This window comes from Trichoderma atroviride, chromosome 1 (assembly GCF_020647795.1).
Source record: "Trichoderma atroviride chromosome 1, complete sequence".
Lineage (NCBI taxonomy): Eukaryota > Fungi > Ascomycota > Sordariomycetes > Hypocreales > Hypocreaceae > Trichoderma > Trichoderma atroviride.
The window spans coordinates 5818840-5838347 of NC_089400.1; the positions used below are offsets into that span (position 1 = coordinate 5818840).

General features: G+C 50.8%; 5 protein-coding genes across 5 annotated transcripts; 4 read left to right on the forward strand and 1 right to left on the reverse strand.

Moving 5' to 3' along the window:
- Nucleotides 1-700: 700 nt before the first annotated feature.
- Nucleotides 701-5100, forward strand: TrAtP1_002100 (uncharacterized protein; the record flags this gene model as incomplete). Its single annotated transcript, XM_066111309.1, has 3 exons — nt 701-1053; nt 1118-4825; nt 4917-5100. The coding sequence occupies 3 exons, from the start codon at nt 701-703 to the stop codon at nt 5098-5100; spliced, it is 4245 nt and encodes a 1414-aa protein (XP_065967383.1).
- A 337-nt stretch (nt 5101-5437) lies between these two features.
- TrAtP1_002101 (uncharacterized protein) lies at nt 5438-7156 on the forward strand (the record flags this gene model as incomplete). Its single annotated transcript, XM_014085598.2, has 3 exons — nt 5438-6748; nt 6813-7019; nt 7085-7156. 3 exons carry the CDS (start codon nt 5438-5440, stop codon nt 7154-7156), a joined length of 1590 nt encoding a protein of 529 aa, XP_013941073.2.
- Nucleotides 7157-8592: 1436 nt separating this feature from the next.
- On the reverse strand, nt 8593-9302 carry TrAtP1_002102 (uncharacterized protein). Its single transcript, XM_014085597.2, has 3 exons — nt 9219-9302; nt 9062-9162; nt 8593-8983 (listed from the first exon to the last, which is right to left on the reverse strand). Exons 2-3 carry the CDS (start codon nt 9126-9128, stop codon nt 8850-8852), a joined length of 201 nt encoding a protein of 66 aa, XP_013941072.2. The 5' UTR covers nt 9129-9162; nt 9219-9302; the 3' UTR covers nt 8593-8849.
- Nucleotides 9303-11654: 2352 nt separating this feature from the next.
- TrAtP1_002103 (uncharacterized protein) lies at nt 11655-13817 on the forward strand (the record flags this gene model as incomplete). The annotated part of the gene is made up of 1 exon (XM_014085596.2): nt 11655-13817. The coding sequence occupies one exon, from the start codon at nt 11655-11657 to the stop codon at nt 13815-13817; it is 2163 nt and encodes a 720-aa protein (XP_013941071.2).
- A 5287-nt stretch (nt 13818-19104) lies between these two features.
- On the forward strand, nt 19105-19437 carry TrAtP1_002104 (uncharacterized protein; the record flags this gene model as incomplete). Its single annotated transcript, XM_066111310.1, has 1 exon — nt 19105-19437. One exon carries the CDS (start codon nt 19105-19107, stop codon nt 19435-19437), a length of 333 nt encoding a protein of 110 aa, XP_065967384.1.
- Between the last annotated feature and the right edge of the window lie 71 nt (nt 19438-19508).

Genomic DNA, 19508 nt, shown 5'->3' on the forward strand with positions numbered 1-19508 from the left:
CAAGCTTACGCATTTGCATCTGAGTCTGCTAGAAGCACATCTCGGTGGCGCCTATTATTGCTAACTAATCTAATGCACGGGCACCGATTAACTTTGGCCTGCGCCTAGATCCACGCGTTAGAGGCGTGCTCTGTCCCTTGCATGCGACTCCAGGTGCTTTTCAGATAACGATAACGCACCTACATAATGTACAGATCGTGCCTCTGTTCCTCTCCGTACCAGACCCTGCATACTGCTTTTGCGTAATCAAATAAATAGAAAGACTATTGAGCGTGCTCAATTCTGAGGATCCAAGTATTTGAGGCGGGCGTGTATAAGCTTGCTCCTGGACGCTTTGAAGTACAGGCATCGCTCTGGGCGTGTGCATATACAGCCGCGCTTGTACCCTTTCCCCACAATAATCTTTGTCCCCAGTTCGCGATCTCTCTCTTGCCTTTGCGCTTCACATAACACTCTTGTCCGGATACACTTTTCTTTGCTCCCGACTGCATCTTCCCGCTCTTCATTTCAATCTTGTTGTTCTTCCTCTTCTCTCTGTGTACATCATCGCACTTCCATATACAGCAGGCCCTTGCCAACCTCTCGTGCTTTTACGCCTGGCAGAAAAAATCTGTGCTTATTTTGGCAGCATTTCGCTTCTTCCCGTTTGATGACGACTCCAGCGATGGTCCTCCGCCCGGCCAGCTAGCTCTGATACACCATGGCAGACATCAACGAGGTGCTGGGGAAATGGTACGAAGAATTCCAGCAAATCCCTGCAGAGGTTCATCTCCTCTGCCCGCGCATCAGCGATGGAGACGACGAAAATTACAAGAGCCTTGATGATCCCGACTCTCGGATTCCAATCGAAGAGAAGAAGTCCCGGATCCAAAAGGGCAAGGAGCGCATTGAGATTACCTATTGGAACAGTCTGATCTTTGGCTTTGACAAGGAGGAGGCCGGCAAATGGTTGGGTGAATTCACTGAGCGGCTCGAGAGCTCTCTCAGGAACTGCCCCGACTGTGTCCTCAATTGGCATATGAAGCGCAAACACCATCTGCAGATCTTTTCAGAGTAATGAGTCCCCGTTACACTCTCAACAAATGTGTACCTCACTTGCTAACGTCCTCTGATCCAGGCGATGGAACGAAGATGCCGTTGGACAAATCCGAGCGTTGCTTGACAATCTCGACGTCAATCGAATCGACCACAACCTGACCTGGGCGAAACAGTTTATCGAGAAGATTGAAGAATCAGGCGCGGTATTCAAAAAGTCACAATTCGGCGACAAGCTCACCGCAGTTCATATTGCCATCTACGAGGCCCTGTGCTGCGTGCCCTATTTGGCAGACACAAAGCAACGAGCCGTGTTCCAATACGTCTTCCAGCGCTTGCAGGGCAAGTCCTACCTCAGGCTTGGAACTAAGGACCCGCTGCCTGGGATGACGTTCTTCTTGTTTGACCAGAAAAACGATGACCGCCGTAGGTGGGCGGCAGAAAACTGGAAGAACATTGAAAGCGCTGGCATGACGGAAGAACAGTTTGATTGGGCCGTGAATGATGGTCTGATCACCTCCGTGGAGTATATCAGCAAATGGGATCCATCTCAGGCTAACAGCGACCTCTATCTCGAGATGGAGCGCTTCTGGCATGGCTTTGAGGCCATCCTTAGGACCCTTAATAACGACATTATTCTGAGCCGCCTCCGTAGTCTGGAAGCCCCATTGGGGAACTTGAACATCTACGACTTGCTATTTCGACACATTCAATTCTGCCGATCCGAAGGCGTGCTGGTCATTGCTATCAAAGTTCTTAGTGGCTTGTTGAAGAAATCACCGAAAGCGTTTTGGGACGTCGTTGGCGATGCTCGGCCTAACGTGATCGCAGATCTGGTCTTCGGCAGCCCTGTCTACAAGACTCTCCTGCGGCAATCCCTCGAAGATTGTTGGTCTGTTGAAGATTCTGGGACTCCGTTTACACCGTTTCCTACTTCCTGGATTCAGCCTTGGCTCCAGTCACTCGGCCGCGATCGCAGGTACGATGCCTGCGAGGTCCTGATGCACACACTCTTCGAGATTTTGGCAAAAGACTCTAGCATCGGCGAACCTGGCCAAGCTGCCTGTGCCCGCGCCGGCTTTGACGCTCTGACCTTCACCATGAAATCGTTCCTTGATCCAGATACCCAAATTGCGTCTGGAAGCACTCATCTCTACGCCAGTGCCGCTTCGAGTCTTGTTGTTAAGCACCTCAACCTCATCCTATCAAACATGAAAGCATCTGGACGAAATGGAGAGATTGAAGGCTGGACTACATTCAAAGTTGCCGAGGCCGCCAAGGAAATGATGAGCGCCGCTATGAAGCTGGATATGAAGCTCCTCTCTGAAGAGTACCATGCCGTTGTTGCTAGCAAGCCGCTCCAAACGGCCATCATCAGAGATTCTAAAGCCTTCTGGGAAGGTGCTTTGGAAATGTTTGACACATCATCCAACCAAGTTGCCGTCGCAAAGGATATTTTTGCGTCGCTGGCACCACTTGTGGCTGTGGAGCAAATCAGGCCGCGAAAGTCTGATAATAAATTGGAAGCACCTGGCCAAACGTTTAACAAGGCTCTGGGCGATACGGCGGATGTACTTGCTAGGATCTTCGGCCGGGTCTCTGAGCTTGACGTTACTGATTTGAACGAATTATATATCGATCGCATACCTTTTCAGGTCACCACTGCCTTGTCTGTGCATGAAAACTCAGATCTTGCGGAGGCCTCGGCCGATGTGCTCAAGAGCTGGACTGGAGAGCTCTCCCGAAGCGGCGCCCTAGAGCAGATGACGCAGCATCATCCCGATCAGACGCTCGCATCCATTGTTTGGTCTTTGGAGCGCATCCTTCGACCTCCCTATCCTTGGGGCCCAATCAGACCACTCCTGAATATGAGCAGAGATGTTCTGAGAGGCCTCGCAGATCCGTCGTCGGGAGTACTCCGAGTCAGGACTCTGGACTCCAAGTCGGCCGCCACTGTTCTGCGGTGGTGGAATGAGCAGTGGCGATTCGTCTCCAAGGCATGTCTCAATATCGAAGCATGGTCTTTCTATATCCCCAACAGCATCATGACGGAGTTCTGCCGAGAAATCATGGAGCTTGCCGAAGCTCTCATTGCCGAGGATGGTCTGCTCACTTCCGCAACGGCGCTTGGTCGAAGCGAAAAAGACATGATGGCCAGGATCCTGGCTCCAGCAAAGGACAACTTTCGCGGAATGGAAAACATGATCCGGCTCAAGGACCGCTGGCTCGTGGATGTCACTGTTCGCGTTCTTTGTAAAATCCTCAAGCGACTCCAGGAAAATGCTCTCGAAATCAACTCAGCCTCGCGGAAGCTCATTACCGATGCCTGCCTGCCAACGGCGACTCCGGGAAAATACGTGCGATCCACAAACTTGACCGATCAACAGCGTGCGGAGCTTCTTCAAGCTTTGGGCCAAACGGATGAAGAGATCCAGGCCCACCAGCAAGAGATGAGTGCTCAGCAGCGTCAAGAACGTGCACTAACCGACAAGGCTAAGAAGCAAAGCAAGCTCGACGCCTGGTCGAAATCTGCACCTGCGACTGCTGCTTCGGCCACTACTACGGCCACGTCCAAAGCTGTGCGGTCTAATCGAGATGATGTGATGGAGCTCAGTAAATCAGCTGATAGCCCGCTCCTGAAACAGATCGAAGCACGGCATGCAAAGGCCAAGGCGGCCAAGGCGGCCAAGGTTCCCGACCAAAAGGCCATCTCAGCACTCAAGGAAAGCAGACAGAGGGAGAAGCTCGAAAAGGCTAGGCGAGATGCGGAGGCCATTGCACGAGCCCGGGCTCTTCGTGGGGAGTTTGTCAAAGGCGAAGGTTCCGGCCTGCAGGGCCTGGGGATCACCGGCAAAGATCACTCACGCAGCGAAATCATGGTCAACAGCTCTGATGAAGAGTCCGATGCTGGTAGTGACGATTCGGACGCTGACAATCAGCTGGCTGCTTTGAGCACCGGAGGCCAAAAATCCCTGACTGATGCTGAAAAGCGTCGCCAACAGGCTCTGCGAGACAAGCTACGCCAGCCAGTGAAGAAGGTCAGGCAACAGCGCTCCGTCAAAGAGATGAGAGCTCGGCTGATCCCCGCCATGGATCGGCTCCATAATACTGTTCTCGCGTGGGATATATTCCACGCTGGTAACGACCCTCCGAATGGACCAAAAGCCTCGGAGGTCGCAACCAAGTACTCTAACCCACAATCGTACCAGGAGACCTTCTTCCCCTTGCTGGCATCCGAAGCCTGGCGTTCGTTTGTTACCTCAAAGGACGAGGTGACCGCGCAACCGTTTGGCATGAAAATTGCTAGCCGCGCAAGCGTGGACAGCTATCTTGAAGTGACCTTTACAATGCCCATCCTGCAATCTCGGGAACGTGGTGTTTTCGAAGGCGATATACTGCTTGTCTCAGAGGCGGAGAATCCTCTTGTATTTGAGTCGGCCAAGCACTGTCTGGCCCGTGTCCATCGAATGACTTACAAAAAGGACACGGTTGAGGTGACATATCGCGTAGCGTCACGTAGTAACCCTCTCTCCCCCAGTCTGACTCCTGGTGCTACTGTGCATGGCGTAAAAATCACCAACATGGCGACCATCGAAAGAGAGTATGCTGCCCTGGAGAGTCTGCAGTATTACGATCTTATGGATGAGATCTTGAAGGCAGAACCATCGCCCATTCTACGCTACGGAGAAGAGCGTGTATCCAACTACATGGGCAACTGGGCTTTGAATCAGGGACAAGCCCTCGCCGTACTCGGTGCACAAGAAAATGATGGTTTCACCTTGATCCAAGGGTAAGGATACAATGACTTTCTTTCGCTACTCGCTTTGCCTTTTTCATTTCTAGCATGTATGCGCTAACTGCCTTCTTTTCCTTATGTTTAGTCCCCCCGGTACAGGAAAGACCAAGACCATCGTCGCCATGGTTGGTGCGTTGTTATCCGAGCAGCTCGCACAAATTCCTGCTGCAGCGACCGGAGTCCCTCTTGGCGTTCCAATGAGGCCCAATGGTGCTCCCGGGGGGCAATCAAGCACGACCAAAGAAACTACTCGTTTGCGCCCCGAGTAACGCCGCTGTAGATGAGTTGGTGCTTCGATTGAAGAGCGGGATCAAGACCACGAGTGGCAAAGCCCGAAATATCAACGTTCTTCGTTTGGGAAGAAGCGAGGCCATCAATGCCGCAGTCAAAGATGTCACCCTTGATGAGCTAGTCAAGAAGCGTCTTGAAGGCGATACGACCAAGGATAAAGCAAAAGCAGACAGAGACAAGCTTCACGAAGAGGCTGCTGAGGTGAAGGAGCAGCTCGCGCAGCTCAGGCCACGACTGGAGGAGTCGCGGAACAACGACGACCGAGCATTGCACAATTCTCTGTCCAGACAGTTTGACGATTTGAAACGAAAGCAGATGCAAATCGGAAAGCAGATCGATGCCAACAAGGACAGTGGCAACTCGATAGCTCGTGAGATGGAGCTGCGTCGCCGACAGATACAGCAAGAGATTCTCAACTCTGCTCATGTTCTCTGCGCTACTCTCAGCGGAAGTGGACACGAGATGTTCCGCAATCTGGATGTCGAGTTCGAGACCGTCATCATTGACGAGGCAGCGCAGTGCGTGGAGCTGAGCGCCTTGATTCCGCTCAAGTACGGATGCTGCAAGTGTATCCTAGTTGGTGATCCCAAGCAATTGCCGCCTACGGTCTTGTCGCAGTCTGCGGCTCGATTTGGCTACGATCAGAGTTTGTTTGTGCGGATGCAGCAGAATCATCCAAAGTCTGTTCACTTGCTCGACATGCAATACCGAATGCACCCCGAGATTAGCCACTTCCCCAGCAGAGAATTCTACGAGTCCCAGCTCCATGACGGCCAGGATATGCTACAGCTTCGCCAAGCCCCATGGCACAAAGATACTCTCTTTGCGCCCTACAGATTCTTTGACGTTGAGGGTGTGCAAGAACGAGGTAGAAAGGGCCAATCTCTGGTCAACACAAGAGAGCTCGAGGTGGCTCTACAACTATACGAACGGTTCAGCAGAGAATATCGCGACATCGACCTCACTAGAAAAATTGGTATAATAACGCCTTATAAAGCACAGCTCTACGAGCTACGATCTCGGTTCCAGGCTCGATACGGCGAAAACATCACGGACATTATCGAGTTCAACACCACAGACGCCTTCCAAGGACGAGAGTGCGAGATTATTATTTTCTCTTGTGTCCGAGCTAGTTCCACGGGCGGTATTGGTTTCATGACGGACATTCGCCGTATGAACGTCGGTTTGACGCGAGCCAAATCGTCGCTGTGGATCTTGGGTGATTCGCGAGCTCTAGTTCAGGGAGAATTCTGGCGCAAATTGATTGTAGATGCGCAAGAGAGAGACCGATATACAAAGGGTGATATTCTCTCCATGTTCCGCCGCCCACTAGAAAGGGCGAAGCCGAACGCATACGTGTCGTCGTCTGGCCGAAGCTCTGCTGCTCCAAGCGTCGCTAATTCTCCCCGACCTCCACCTCAGCAGATGGATATCGAGATGAGAGATGCGCCCCCCATCGCCAGCAACAATGGAATTCCAGGTGTGACAACAGCAACTGGCTTGAATGCTGTCGTCCCTCGCTCGAGTGGACCACCAATCATTCACACTTCAGGGATTTCAGCTCCTGCTGATGGAAAGAAGCGGCCTCTAGACTCCCCCGAGCCGAATCAGCCCGTGACAAAGAAGGTAAGAAGAAATTACTGCACACACTGACTAGCCAAAGAGCAGATCGAGTTGACACCATGAATAGATTGCGAGCGATACTTCGCGACCCGGCGGTCTTACGGGCAAGTTTGGCCAGAGGCCCAGACCGATCAAACCTCCAACCGACCCTTCTGCCATGTCCCTGCTAGGACTGGTGCCCCCCGAACGACCTCCGCCGGTTCTCAATTCTGCACCTCCGCCGGTATCGAGGCCGACTCCACCGACTGGTCCTGCTGCTGCAAGTGGCAACCAGGTATGTATTAGCTGAAGCGGAAAAGAGGTATTGCCGGCTTGTATTTTTTACTGATTATGATGCAGGCCAATCCACAGGCACCCCAAGTTCCGCGAAAGAAGAAGAAGCCGAATCCATTCCTTCCAAAACGGCGCTGACGGGCTCGCAACCTATTTCAAATTGCTGCCTTCTTTTCGCCTGCTCTTTTGCTTGACCCTCTATTTTCCTTTCTTTCTTACTCTTTATTTAGCATCTCGAACGAGCTCATAGAAGTGGCATTGTTTGACGCAGAATAATCTTTGCTAGATGGATGATAGATCCACCGCTGGTATTCAGACCAACAGCAGGGCATCTGGCTGATATCTCAAGGGGTAGCTGTCTCGCTTTTTATCGAGAGCTATATCTTCAGCAGCGATGCTTGAAGCTGCTCTATCGACATTTTTGCTGCTTATTTTTATTTTATTTGCTTTTAATATCTTTTTGTTCTTACCCTGGGGGAACCTTGGGAGACACATAATCGTCGAAAGGCAAGCAATAAGGCACGAAAAGCTGATTTTGGCTGATATATTAAATGTAAGAATGGAGTGTTCAAGTATCAAGATACCAACATAAGCTAACAGAAGAACAGAGTGGAATTGCTATAAGGTGGAACGGACGGAGATTGTGGGAGCTATGACAAATATACCCTTTAGCATGTCGAATTATCTGGCGAGGCAGTACTTGGAAGCCAGAGCAGCTTCTCATCGCAGTCTCGACTATTCACTAAAGCCTATAAATATTGATGACTGCCTCACTAGCTACTTCAGAAGGCACTTGACCACTAATTAGATACTTCACCTACGAGAGGAAAGATCTACGATGAATAACGAGAAATGTGGCAAAGAGAGAGGTCTAACATGGTGGTTATATAGAAGGGGGGGCTAAGGGGAAAAACAACCGAAGACGAAAGAAGGCAAGCTTACGATTGTCATTATTTTCGAAAACGATTACACATTTGATGGGCAAGACATGTCTTTTTTGGCGCTTTATTAGACAGGATTAGGTGAAGGCAACGGTATGATGGCATCTGATTTGCAGCTGAGGAGTTTTAAGAGCATATGGCTACGGGATGCAGACCTTTAGGGCTGCGGATATTCATTATCTATGGTGTGCACCTATTTGGAAATGGGCAATCTTGGATAAGGCTTCGGCGATTATGGCGTTGAGCTTTTGGGAATTACAATGATGGCGATTGCTTCAATTTTAGATATCATAGAGGCGGCGTTAACGTTCTGGATGATTAATACTCCAAATACACATGGGGATTAATTTTCCCAAAGGCTGTCCGCTAGAGGTGGTGTTAACGTCCTAGATGATTAATACTCCAAATACATATGGGGATTAATTATCCCAAAGGCTGTCCGTCCATCACGTAGAAGATACCCTGAAACTCTGATCTTGGCAACGGGCGGGACATTAGTACTGGTTGGTAGGAGGAGGACTATTTGATCACGCCAATTTATTGGAAGACTACCATCACATTCATCGGAGGGATGCGGAAAAGGCACATTTAGGGGAAAGGAATCACTTGGTCTTTGTGCAAAGTTGATAGAAACGTCAATTGGTTCAGATTAAAGTGACTAGACGAGCTAGCTCATATCAAACCATGATTTCATCACATTCCATAATTCATATCTCATAGCTCATTACAATGCAGATACCATTGTCCTCCGTATTCAGCACAGATTGACGCTCGCTAGCAAGACTCGTTTTTCCCTCCCCAAGTCAGGACAAGTCAGGAGCCAGCTGGGCAATTAGCCTGCAAGCTAGAACTTCTTCGTGAGAAACTCGGCAAGCTCCTTCTGGCGGCGACTAGGACCGGAGGGAAAGACCCACTGGACGCCTTTGTTGTCGGGGGGCAGGCGGAATAAACTTGGCGGGACGGTCAGTCAAGCCGAAGCCATCGGCGAGGGCCAGGATGTCCCAGCGGAGCTGACGCAGTTCTTCTAAAATCAAAACGTGAGCAGGTGTGATTTTTGACGTGAGGGAGCAAACAAACTCCGGCAGTGGTATCTGATACTTACCGGCTACGTCAGGCTCGCAGAACTGGCCGTTTTGGCCGTGAGACTTGGGATCATTAACAGGAGGCATTGCGAAATTCGAATCTAGCGTTGCTAGTGGGAAGCTGTCTCTGTTTTAGTGGAACCGCGTAATAAGGATGTGCAGATCACGAAGACTGACATGACTCTTTGGTGCTCGTCTAGGACGATGTGCTTTGTGGTGTGTTTTGGTTTTGGGTTCTGGCAGCCTGGAGCAAGATTGTTTGAACTGTGAAGTGGAAGAGAGAAGAAGAAGAAGAAAAGAAAAGAGGAGGGCCGCCAGATGAGCAGGTTTGCTCAAAAGACTGAAGTTTGGCAGTGGTGGAAGGAGCAACCACCTGCTGTCTGTCAAGTGTCAACTGCGGGCTATCGATTGGGTAGTTACAGTGCTCATGTAGGTACTTTACGCTGAAGTCTAGCTGCTACGATACCTACGATCACTAACAGCGACTTCCAAATTCTCCCCTTTCTCCTGCCCTCTCAACCTTGGCCAGGCATCTACAGCATCTGCTCGACCTCTCGCAGCCACTTTCCTTGTACCAGTCTCGTTGCTGTTTGTCAGCGCAACGGTCTATCGGCAATCCGGGATGCAAGCCTCTCGTCCTCTCGCTACCAGAAAAATCAACCAAAATGAATTGCAGGCAGGGAGCAGGGAAGGGCATGGCGAGCGGACATTTCATAGACTCCCAAAACAGACATGGAGGAGCCACTTCGTACCCAGGGTGGATAATTTCGCCTGCAGCTCCGCGACCCCTTGCATCCAGAAATCCAGGTCGCTACCGTATGAGTGCCGGTATACGATTATTACTGGTTACCGTATTGTTAGCGGGCGAGCCTGGCTTGGGCTCTTCTCGTCAAAAGGATGATGCAACCGCGGCTCGCTAGAGCTGACACGAGCAATAGTGTTGGATGCTAATCTGGCATCTAATGCGTCCAGCCGGCTCAGCTCAGCTTTGGTGGTCCTGCAGTGTGTACTTGTATGCCGAGCGAAAAGATGCATCCCTTCGGAGAGCCTTCAAGGGCACCGTCGCCGCTCCCTACTTGTGCATACGGGAAGCACCAAGACAGTGGTCTATAATTACGAACCCATGTCGAAAAAGACTGGCAGAGGATAGAGGCGACTCCACGGCAATCAGCGGACTGGAGCCCCAGATCCCTGCGGCCCACCCGTCATTGTCATCATCGCTGCTTGGTTCATCTCGGCTCGTCTTCTGGCTCTCAGTCGAGAACCGGCAGATGACGGGCATTGCAACCGCACACGTGTGAAGGCAGGGTTGGCAACTGCTTCTAGATAGTCGGGACGTGGCCCTTTTGGGGATGATATTCATGCTGAAGATTCAAACAATCAATGCGCGAGCCAGGGCAGTTGTGCGGGGAGGGAAAGAAAGCGCGAGATGTGATGGCTCAGCTGGAGCCCGGGACCTCGTTTCCAACTCATCCATTGCCGGCTACAACGTAATCCTGCTGGAATACAGCCACTTTCCAAGCCGTCCAAGCCATCGCGTCGCTAGTTCTACTGGCTGGCCACAGCTAGAGCTCATACACCGACACGGCCAATGGGCTCTCATGGCGGAGGACGCCACCAGAACGGGGCCACCCTGCGAGCTAAATTGGCTCTGGAGATACCCGCTGTGCCATTGGAGGTGCTCGCCCTTGATGGCTCGCTTCTGTGCCTTTTCAAGAGCCGGGGGACCGGGGATGCTGCTAGGCAATTGGCAGGGTGGCAGGGTGCCAGGATGGTTGAGGGCCTCCTCATCAAAAGGTGACCCGATGTTTAAGGAGAGACCCATGTCGTCAAAGACATTGGCTCTGAGAATGGCTGTGAAAAATGATCTTCAGGGCTCCGGTTCTTCATCATCTTCACCTCCTCCGCTTTGGTGAGCTGCGGGCCAACGCCGTCTCGCTCCCTTCTACTACTTCCTTTTCTCCTGCACTTCTTTTCTTTTCTTTTTCTCGTCTTCAGCTCATACCTGCCACCCGAGCTTTGCTTTTTCTCCATCGTCGTCATCCACCCTCCCTTCGTCTTATACGTAAACCGGCCTTTTTTCAAACCACTATACTCTATTCATTCAGAGAGACGTCTGGACCCGCTTGGTGCTAGACATTACCGGACTTGCTATTCGCTATTTTCTGTTTCTTTTATTCCCTTTGCTTTTTATATCTTGGTATCTTTGCCTATTTTGGCCCGTGCCTACCTCGCCTCCCACCATCCAAAGGCACCATCAGGCGCCTTCTCGCTTCTCCTAGTCGTCGACTGAGACATACATCTGCCCTATCGAGGGCGAGAGAGCCCACGCAGCTCACAGCTCGGCCCTAGAGCTTCTGACTATCGTATGCGCTCTAATATGCACGCTTAGTCTGGTAGTGTTTTCATAGCCACCAGACGGACTGTCAAGGCATCCCATCAAACGTTCCTAGTCAGGGAGGCTCTGAGAACTAGTGGTGTGATTCGAGCACGCAAGGGCGTTGCCACCTTCATCGGTGTTCTGAGTGTGTACAGAGTACAGCCCCGATTGTTGGCTGTTCTGTTGATACGATAATTCGTCCACTAGCCCAGCCTATTCGACAAGCGACAGAAATGGCGAGTGTCGAGGCAACGTTTTTAGCACCGTGGGTGGGGGACCAAAAACCACCTCCGTCACCGCTTGCTTCTAATCCTGTCGTCTTTCGTCGTCGGTATAGCACCGGTCTTAATCTCTTGGATCGCAAAAAAGACGACAAGAGAGCTTCCATGATCGAACCACCAATCATGACACCAAAGCTCATGAAGAGCACTTACATTGAAGATGATGACGATCTGGACGACGATGATCTCGACAAGCATGATAACACCATGAGCTTGGCTGAATTTTTCAAGTCCAATCAGCCACCGTCGGACAACTTCATGTCGGTTCCCTATGTTTACGGAGAAGACAAAGAGCGAGAATCAAAATGGCATAAATTCATGAGCATCAAGAGAAGAAGCAAATCCGTTCCCAGGCCACCGGTCAACATTCAACTTCCAGACTCAGCCGTGTCGGGCGTTACGAGCGGTGGACACCGACACATTGCCATCTCGATCCCTCTCGATGCCATGCCGTTTGCAGCCGACTCAAAGTCACAAGACGATACGAACGTGAAGAATAATACTGGTGTCAAGTCGGGAGGGGCAAAGCCCACGTACGGTACTCTCCCACGGAATTTTGCGGTCCAGACATACTCTGAGGAGAATGGCTCCATCACCGTTTACCACCCAATCACAACAGAGACGCCCGAGGGATTGGCCAAAGCTCTTCCCTCACCTTCACACCGCTCCAGCATTCTGTCCCAGCAGTCTATTATATCGGCATCGAGCCTGGGTGAAAGGAGCAACCACACCCAAAGCAGCCATCGACGGTCCAATAGCCAGTCCACGGGGGGCTACTCTACAGAAGCATCTACAGTAGCCAGCACCAAGAGCAAGCAACCTCACTACTTTAGCATATTCCCAAAGCCTACTGCTCTGCCGCAGGGGCTTCACCCAACTCCCCCAAGAAGGCCGAACAATCAGCAGCGATCAGCAAAAGCAACGAGCATGGTGGTTGCTGCCAGTCAAAAACATCACCATCCAGCACATTCGGCTTCAATTGACGGCCTGTTGAGTTTAATCAAAGACGAGGAGAACGTTCGGGACGGATATAACAAAAAGCCACTGCCATCCCCTCCTCCAAAGAGCGAAGCCAGAAACAAGCAGCAGTACAAGCCGGGCATCGGATTTCCTTCTCCCATCACCGAGGAAACAGATGGCTCTTCAGTAGGCAGCAACCGTGCCGTTCGAAAGGCTGTATCTACTCAATCAATGTTGTCAGTCAGCAAGGAGACGCCTTCTCGTCCCTCCACAGCGGGCTCAATACAGAGCCGTCGCGATAAGGTTCGAGACAAGAAGAGGAGAGATATGGAAGCCGTCCGAAACGCAAAAATGTTAAAGGAGCTGCAACAACGACGACAATCGGAAGATGCGCAGAAGGGTGAAGAGGTAGAAGGCGCCAATGCAGACGAGCAAGGCAAAGGCAAAGGCCCTCAAAAGGCATCTCCCATCTACACACTCTGCCCTATTGTCGTCGTCGCTGATCTCCAGCCCTCACCGGGATTGCCCCAAGAGACTCCTGTATCTACACCACGCGTCTCTTCACCACGTGTCTCGTCACCAAGCCACTCTACAACAAGCCAGATGCGGCTTTCTCGTGACATTGACAGCGAACTGTATCTGGAGCAAAAGCGCAACATGATGGACAAGCAAATCTTACGGCTCTACGAATCTTACCACGAGAATCGTCTCCGAGACGTGGAGCGTCGCATACGCCGCCTGGAGCGCAATGGCGACGTCTGGCTGCGGGCATTGGTGCCCGTGTTGGACGATATGAGCCGTAACATCAAGACCATCACCCCGTCACTCAACACCAACAAGTTTACAGATGCAGAGGGTCGAGGCTGGGCTTCAGACGATGAAATTAGCGCAGAGCGCAAAGCTCGCAGCACCAAGCGCAACAAGGCGACGACAAGGAGATCCAGCTTGTCTCGCGGCCGGATTGCGGCAGGACTGATTGGAGAGAAGCTGATGTCTGACGACAGTGAATGGAGTGACACGATGAGCAAGAGCGACGACGCAAGCGGCCTTGGAATAATCGAGCCGTTGATGAGAGAACTGGCTGGCGAAGCACGACGAAGACAGCAGCAGATTGCTGAGCGGACGGCTGATGACTGGCGTGGCAACACTGTATAAGTGAGAGGAAGAAGCTTGTTTCTTCTTTCCTGCCTTTCCCTCCTTCTTTACTATTTCTTTTTTTTCCCCTTTCTTTGTTTCTTTCTTTTGTCTCTTGAAAAATAAAAGGGTTAGCGAAAAGAATGGGTGATTCCTTTCTTTGAGGCGTTTTTGTGGAATTCTTACGTCTACATGTCGTATTTGATTTTTCGAAGATTTTTAAGTGCGATCATGCTTTGGGACGGATACCATACCAGCCATGGTCGTGTTTACTCACCTACATATATACCCGTACAACGTCTTGACTTGTCTTAGTTTTACTCTACCACATCACATAGTGCCCTAGTATTAATTTTACTTTCTCTAAACACGTTGCTCCATTCCATTGATCAGATTTTTTCTCTTCTTACCTCAGTAAACAGATGGGTGGTGTGAGCGGTAATGGCGGAAAGGTCAGTAGGCGTCCGTGGAGCAGGTCATTGGGCATCGTCAAGTTATCCACCTGAACTCAGATTAATTCAGTGTGCTGGACCTGAAACACTGCGGGACTTTTGGGCTTTGCAAAACATTCTGTAAGATGTCAATATTCGTTTGCATATGCGAGACTGGATTCTTTGCTGCTCCTGCTGGTTATCGTTCGCATTGAATGTGATTACCGAAGCCAATAGCTCCAGACGCACCGGTGTTGACTTTTTCTCCTAGGGGAGATTCTTCAGCATGGCTGCTATCACCGCAGCGAGCTTGAGCCCACCCAATTGCCTGCCTTCTTATTGCCTCCTTTGGTCTGCATGCAGAAGATCAAAAGGCCCTGTCATTATATGAGGAGTGGCGAGAAGAGGTAGAAAGCAGCAGAAGATAAACAAGTCTAGTAAAAGATAGACATCCTTTTGGTAGGCCCAGTGGAACGAAGTAGTGAAACGAGTTTCTGGTGGCGCTCACTTGGACAGGTCCGCATGCACTCTTCTGCTTGGTAATCTCTGTTACATGTGTCGTTTGTAATTGCCTTGACGTTCTTTATCAGAATACATCTCCTCATCGCACAATTTGGCAAAATGTGTTCAAGGTCTTCATCGTAAATGCGAGAATAGCGTGCTGTTCATTGACAAATTGCACCAGTCTTCTCTGAGGAGAATAACCTCTGCTGACCCTCATGGAAACCTAATGGTGAGTTGAAGGAATGTCTCTGTAGGTATTGCATTAGAATCCCAGTCTTTTGGGGTCTCATGCATCAGGAGTTGGCCTGGCGAAGCCTCGCAAAAGTAGAATCCATCTTTTCGCAAAGTTGTCTTCCATCTCGCAAAGTTGTCTTTTAAAACATAAATAGTCGCCTAGACAAATCACTTGGTTCTGATATCGATGTGAACTTTGTTCCTCGGCGTTTCAGTTAGATCGCAGAGCTTTGAGGGCATTTCACAAAGCCTGTGCCTCGCAGCCAAGAGACTTGCACACTCAAAGTCCTTGTTCAATATTAGCATAGCTTATAGCACCTATTGATGCGTCTCGGTGGTTGTAATCTGGATGCTTTCATGCGGTGAGTCGGCCTCAGGGAGTCCCGAGAACTAAAGGCGCCCCTCTAGAGGAAACAGTGAAAGGTATTGAGTAACTAGATAAAGCATGTCTCCGTACTGAGCAGCAACGAGATAGATGGCGTATCTACCAGTATTCAGCAAGCAAGAGCGTTGTTCACGGATAATCTCAGTGAGCACCCAACTCATCGTTGCTGGTCTCGACTTTGTTCTTAGCTAGAAGTTAGTAGCAGCCCTCATCAGAGGCCCAGGAAGTCAAATCAAGAGTCCAGCACACCTTTTTGACTCCGCGAATTGGCTATTCCACAACCACCTTGTGACCGTGCGACTGACGACACAAAGTCAGAAATTTGCCTCGTCCGCAATGCCACGAACAATCCCAGCCAGTATTTAGACGGAACTGTAGACCTGAACAGTTGATAGGGTGAAGCCTGCTTCTAGATCCGCATGTAGTAGCCCAGTATAGATCTAGCAGCTGACGTTCGAAGGGTAGAGCATCCTTCCAACCAGATGAAGAGATATCTCATGGATGAAAATCTTCGCCGTGTGATGCCTTTGAGTTGTTATCGGCAGATAACGTCGCCTCAGTCGTAAATTTGGACCATTTGAGGCGAGGCAGATCTGCCATCATACAATTGTCTTCTGTGCTGTGTGATACTTGCTCCAATGTGTGGCCTTTCCTCTCTCACCTCTCTCTCACCTCTCTCTGAGTCAACTTGCGTCCTGACGATACTGCATTACTAAACAAGGCTGCTTGATGGATCGGAGCTATTTGGGCCATTTATACAGAATTCTTCTTTGCAGATTGATATGGTAGTGAAGACGCAAGGTAAGGTATTGAAGCAGAGAATCAGTGAGGCTAAGGACCTGCTAGAATGGTATTTGGCAGAGGTAGGTTGATGTAGCCATCAAAAGCTATGCCTGTAGGTTTTCTTGGGCCAGTTTCAAGCATGAAAGCCTGACGATCCAAGTAGACTGAAGAATGGGATGGCAATCAAGGGCTGGCTAGGATCTCAAAGGCATCTCGCATCGGCAAAGATAATATTTATCAAGTATAGGTATCCTCAATCTTTGAGTCTTTTGCCTCTTCCTTCAAATCCCCCGGAAAGGAGATGTCTGACCTGAAATGTTGTACTCAATTTCGAACCAACACTTTAATCACCACAAAAGATAATGCGTGTATTTTTTTTTTCCCCTTTCTCTTTTCTCTTTCTCCTTTTTTTTTTATGTGTGCATGTATGAGAGAGAGAGAGAAAGAAGTTGTCAAGACTGTCATTATAGTTTCAATCAATCTAGCATATTCTGCTGTGCCTCAGCAATTGTATGCTCGTTTCGTCCATTTCCTGGATCGAATGAGCTCATTGTTGCTGAAACTTTGCTAAAAGGCTAGCGATTGCTTCCATCTCTGTTTTCGTGCTCCTGTGACTTTGGTATACTTTCAATTTCCTAACTTGGCTCTGTACGTTGGCCAACAATTGGCCACAAGCTGGCATGCCTTCCGGGTAGCTTCAAGCAAGCAAGGCAGTGAGTAGCCTCTAGGCAGCCCCAATCTGAACCGGTCTGGCAAGTCTGACCAGCTAGTTGAGTTCAACCGGCCCCTCTCGGGAACCATGGTCTCAGCTGAACGCTTTTCGGTGATGCAAATCGAGAATCAAGTGACACTAGAGGTCCATGTCTCGGCGTATTTTCATTCTCGTAGCTCGAAACCACCGACGATGGCGTCACGAATTTCTTTTTGCTTCGGTGAGTGACGACAGCGGCCTGCTTCTTGGCAGACTATTGGACCGGATCGTGTCATGTCCGAGCGGCTTGACAAGCAATCAGCAGAGCTGGCGCTTCGATGCCTCTCCTTGCGGCTGAGTCTGAGACATGGCTCGTATTTCACGTCAAGGTGTTGGAGTAATTCCGGGCTCCTGGTAACACAAGCAAAGTGGCTATCATAGGCAGATGCTTTTGTGGCTGGAAAGGATTTGAAACATGTGTGCCATGAAATCTGAGTGCCCGGTTGCCTTGAACATTCAACAAGCTCGCCACTGACTCAGGCCGGGCTCAATTCGATATTCACCGCTTAAAGCGACAGCGGCTGTGATAACCCAGGAGAGGCCCCTTATTGGCCCCCCCCCCCGCATTGGACTCGATTGCAGCGTCTCTTTTCCTTTCTCATCGCGTTGATCTCGGCCGTGCTGTCTCTATTCTCCAAAGTACATACGTGGGCTACTTCATCCAGAGTGAAGCAGTCAGCTGGCAAGGGTGCTACAGCATACAACACCCCGCTGATCTGTTGATGAAGTCTACCGGAAAGACCCTAGCTCCGTCTATCCTTTTCAGCTCTTCTGTCTGCTGAAAGGAGAATTGTGTAGTCCATGTGCTGATTTGGGCTAGTTCAGGCTCCAATAAGGCAAAATCAAAGGCAAACAAGTCATCAGGAAGATTTGTTCAGCGGCGTTGATGGCCAAATGTGCGGCCAGAGAGTCCCCATTAGCCGCGTTAGGTAGTCTGTTTATTTCGACAGGTATGAGGCATGTAAGCTGGCAGGACCAAGAGCAGCCCTACCAGACCCAACACCCGGCTCGATGCGGCTACTGGTTGGTTTGTCGACTGGGCTGTTTTTGCAGGGTCTCACGGTCCTCACCCGCCGGCCATCGGTTGATCACAGACTGCCGGACGATCCTGGCCTGCGCGCAAGTCCATTCTGGTGCAAGTAGCGGTACTCGAGAGGCTTTTGGCGCGGATGGTAAATTAGATCCCGCGACGCTAGTCTGTGGTGCAACGACGAGCTTACAGTTGAGGCGGTGGGAGAAAAGTCGAGCGGCGACCATCTTTCGGGCATCTTGCTGCCGTGTATCGCAAATACGACATGAACCACCGCGCGGGTGGTTGGATGTCTCCCTGCATATGCATAGTCTTGTGCTCGCGTGTGGCAATGTTTGATATTTCCTTCTTGGCCTGCCTATGAGGCCTACTTGTAGGCATTTTCGGCCTTTCTCCTCGTCGGCTACGGTGCGGTGAATGACGAGGCTTGGCCTTGAAGCAAGACCAACCGACTCCACACGAGCTCCGTAATACGGGGCGTAGGTACATGTCGTTTGCTGTACAAAAGACGGAGAGGGCGGCATGCGGGCGGTAGGACGAGCCAGCAAGGACGAAATAGTGGCAGAGCTCTCGTACGAGTAAGTAGGTCGATACGTGTTACAGAGCCTGGGGAGAAAGACGCCTGTCCGTCGGTAGATTCTCCGCAACGCGTCGCCACTAATGGTACAGGTCAGTGCTTGGAGACCAGGATCGACGACCTTGGCTAGCCCAAAGCCATAAGCGTCAACAAGCGGCTCGCTTTGATTTCGACTGTCTGAAGCCTGAGCGCGTGATGGGTCTGTGGTCCTGCCGTCGCTAGCTTCAGTGTTGTCTCCCTTGTAGGCGTTTTAGCGGCTGCGGCGGCCATCTGCTTTGATGAAGGCACCCAAAGTGGTGGAGGATATTATTAGACTTGGGCTGCTGTGCATCCGAGGCCCAGAAATTCAAAGCCGTGTCGTGTCATTTGAGTAGGGCATTTCCATGGGTAGGTAGGTATTAGTTGCTTTGGGTGAATCATCGTGCCCCGATGCCCCAGGTGATCATGTCTTCGCATACTGGCTTCGCCTCTCCAAGCACTTGATATGGGGAAGAGCCTCTTTGGTGCGAGGGATTGAGGGCAAATGTGACGAGTGGCATGCAGGGCAAGAGAGCAACGCCAATTACAACGCTTGACTTGCATACAGGCTGTTTGGCGATCCGCTTCGTCAAACATGGAGAGAAGCGATGAACTACGGCGACGGGCGATCTGGCGGACGTGCTCAAAGCCAGACACGGATCTGGACGGCAGGGGGTGCGGGCTGGAAATCGCTGATGGCGGCGTTGGCGTTGGCGTTGGCGCTGGCGAAGAGGCCAGTGCATACGATGAGTCGACAGAGGTGTCTCAACTTGCACGGCCCAACCAGATGCTGCTGGCAGAAGCAGAAGCGGCAGCAGTATTGCAGCATTGCACCAAGCGAGGTGGCCCCATCGCACACGCCCTTGAAAATCAAAGTCAAAAGAAAGATGGAACAAGGTTGCCCATGGGAGGCCGGAGTCTGCCGTGATGGTCCCGGGTGGACATGGGGGATGGAGCCACCGAGACAGATGCCTCGTCACGCCAGGGAGGATATTGACT

Coding starts and splice junctions, on each gene's coding strand:
- TrAtP1_002102 (XM_014085597.2), bottom strand. CDS start 9,128: ATGCCTCCTGTTAATGATCCCAAGTCTCACGGCCAAAACGGCCAGTTC. Junction 8,984..9,061: donor CTGCGAGCCTGACGTAGCCG/GTAAGTATCAGA, acceptor TTTTGATTTTAG/AAGAACTGCGTCAGCTCCGC.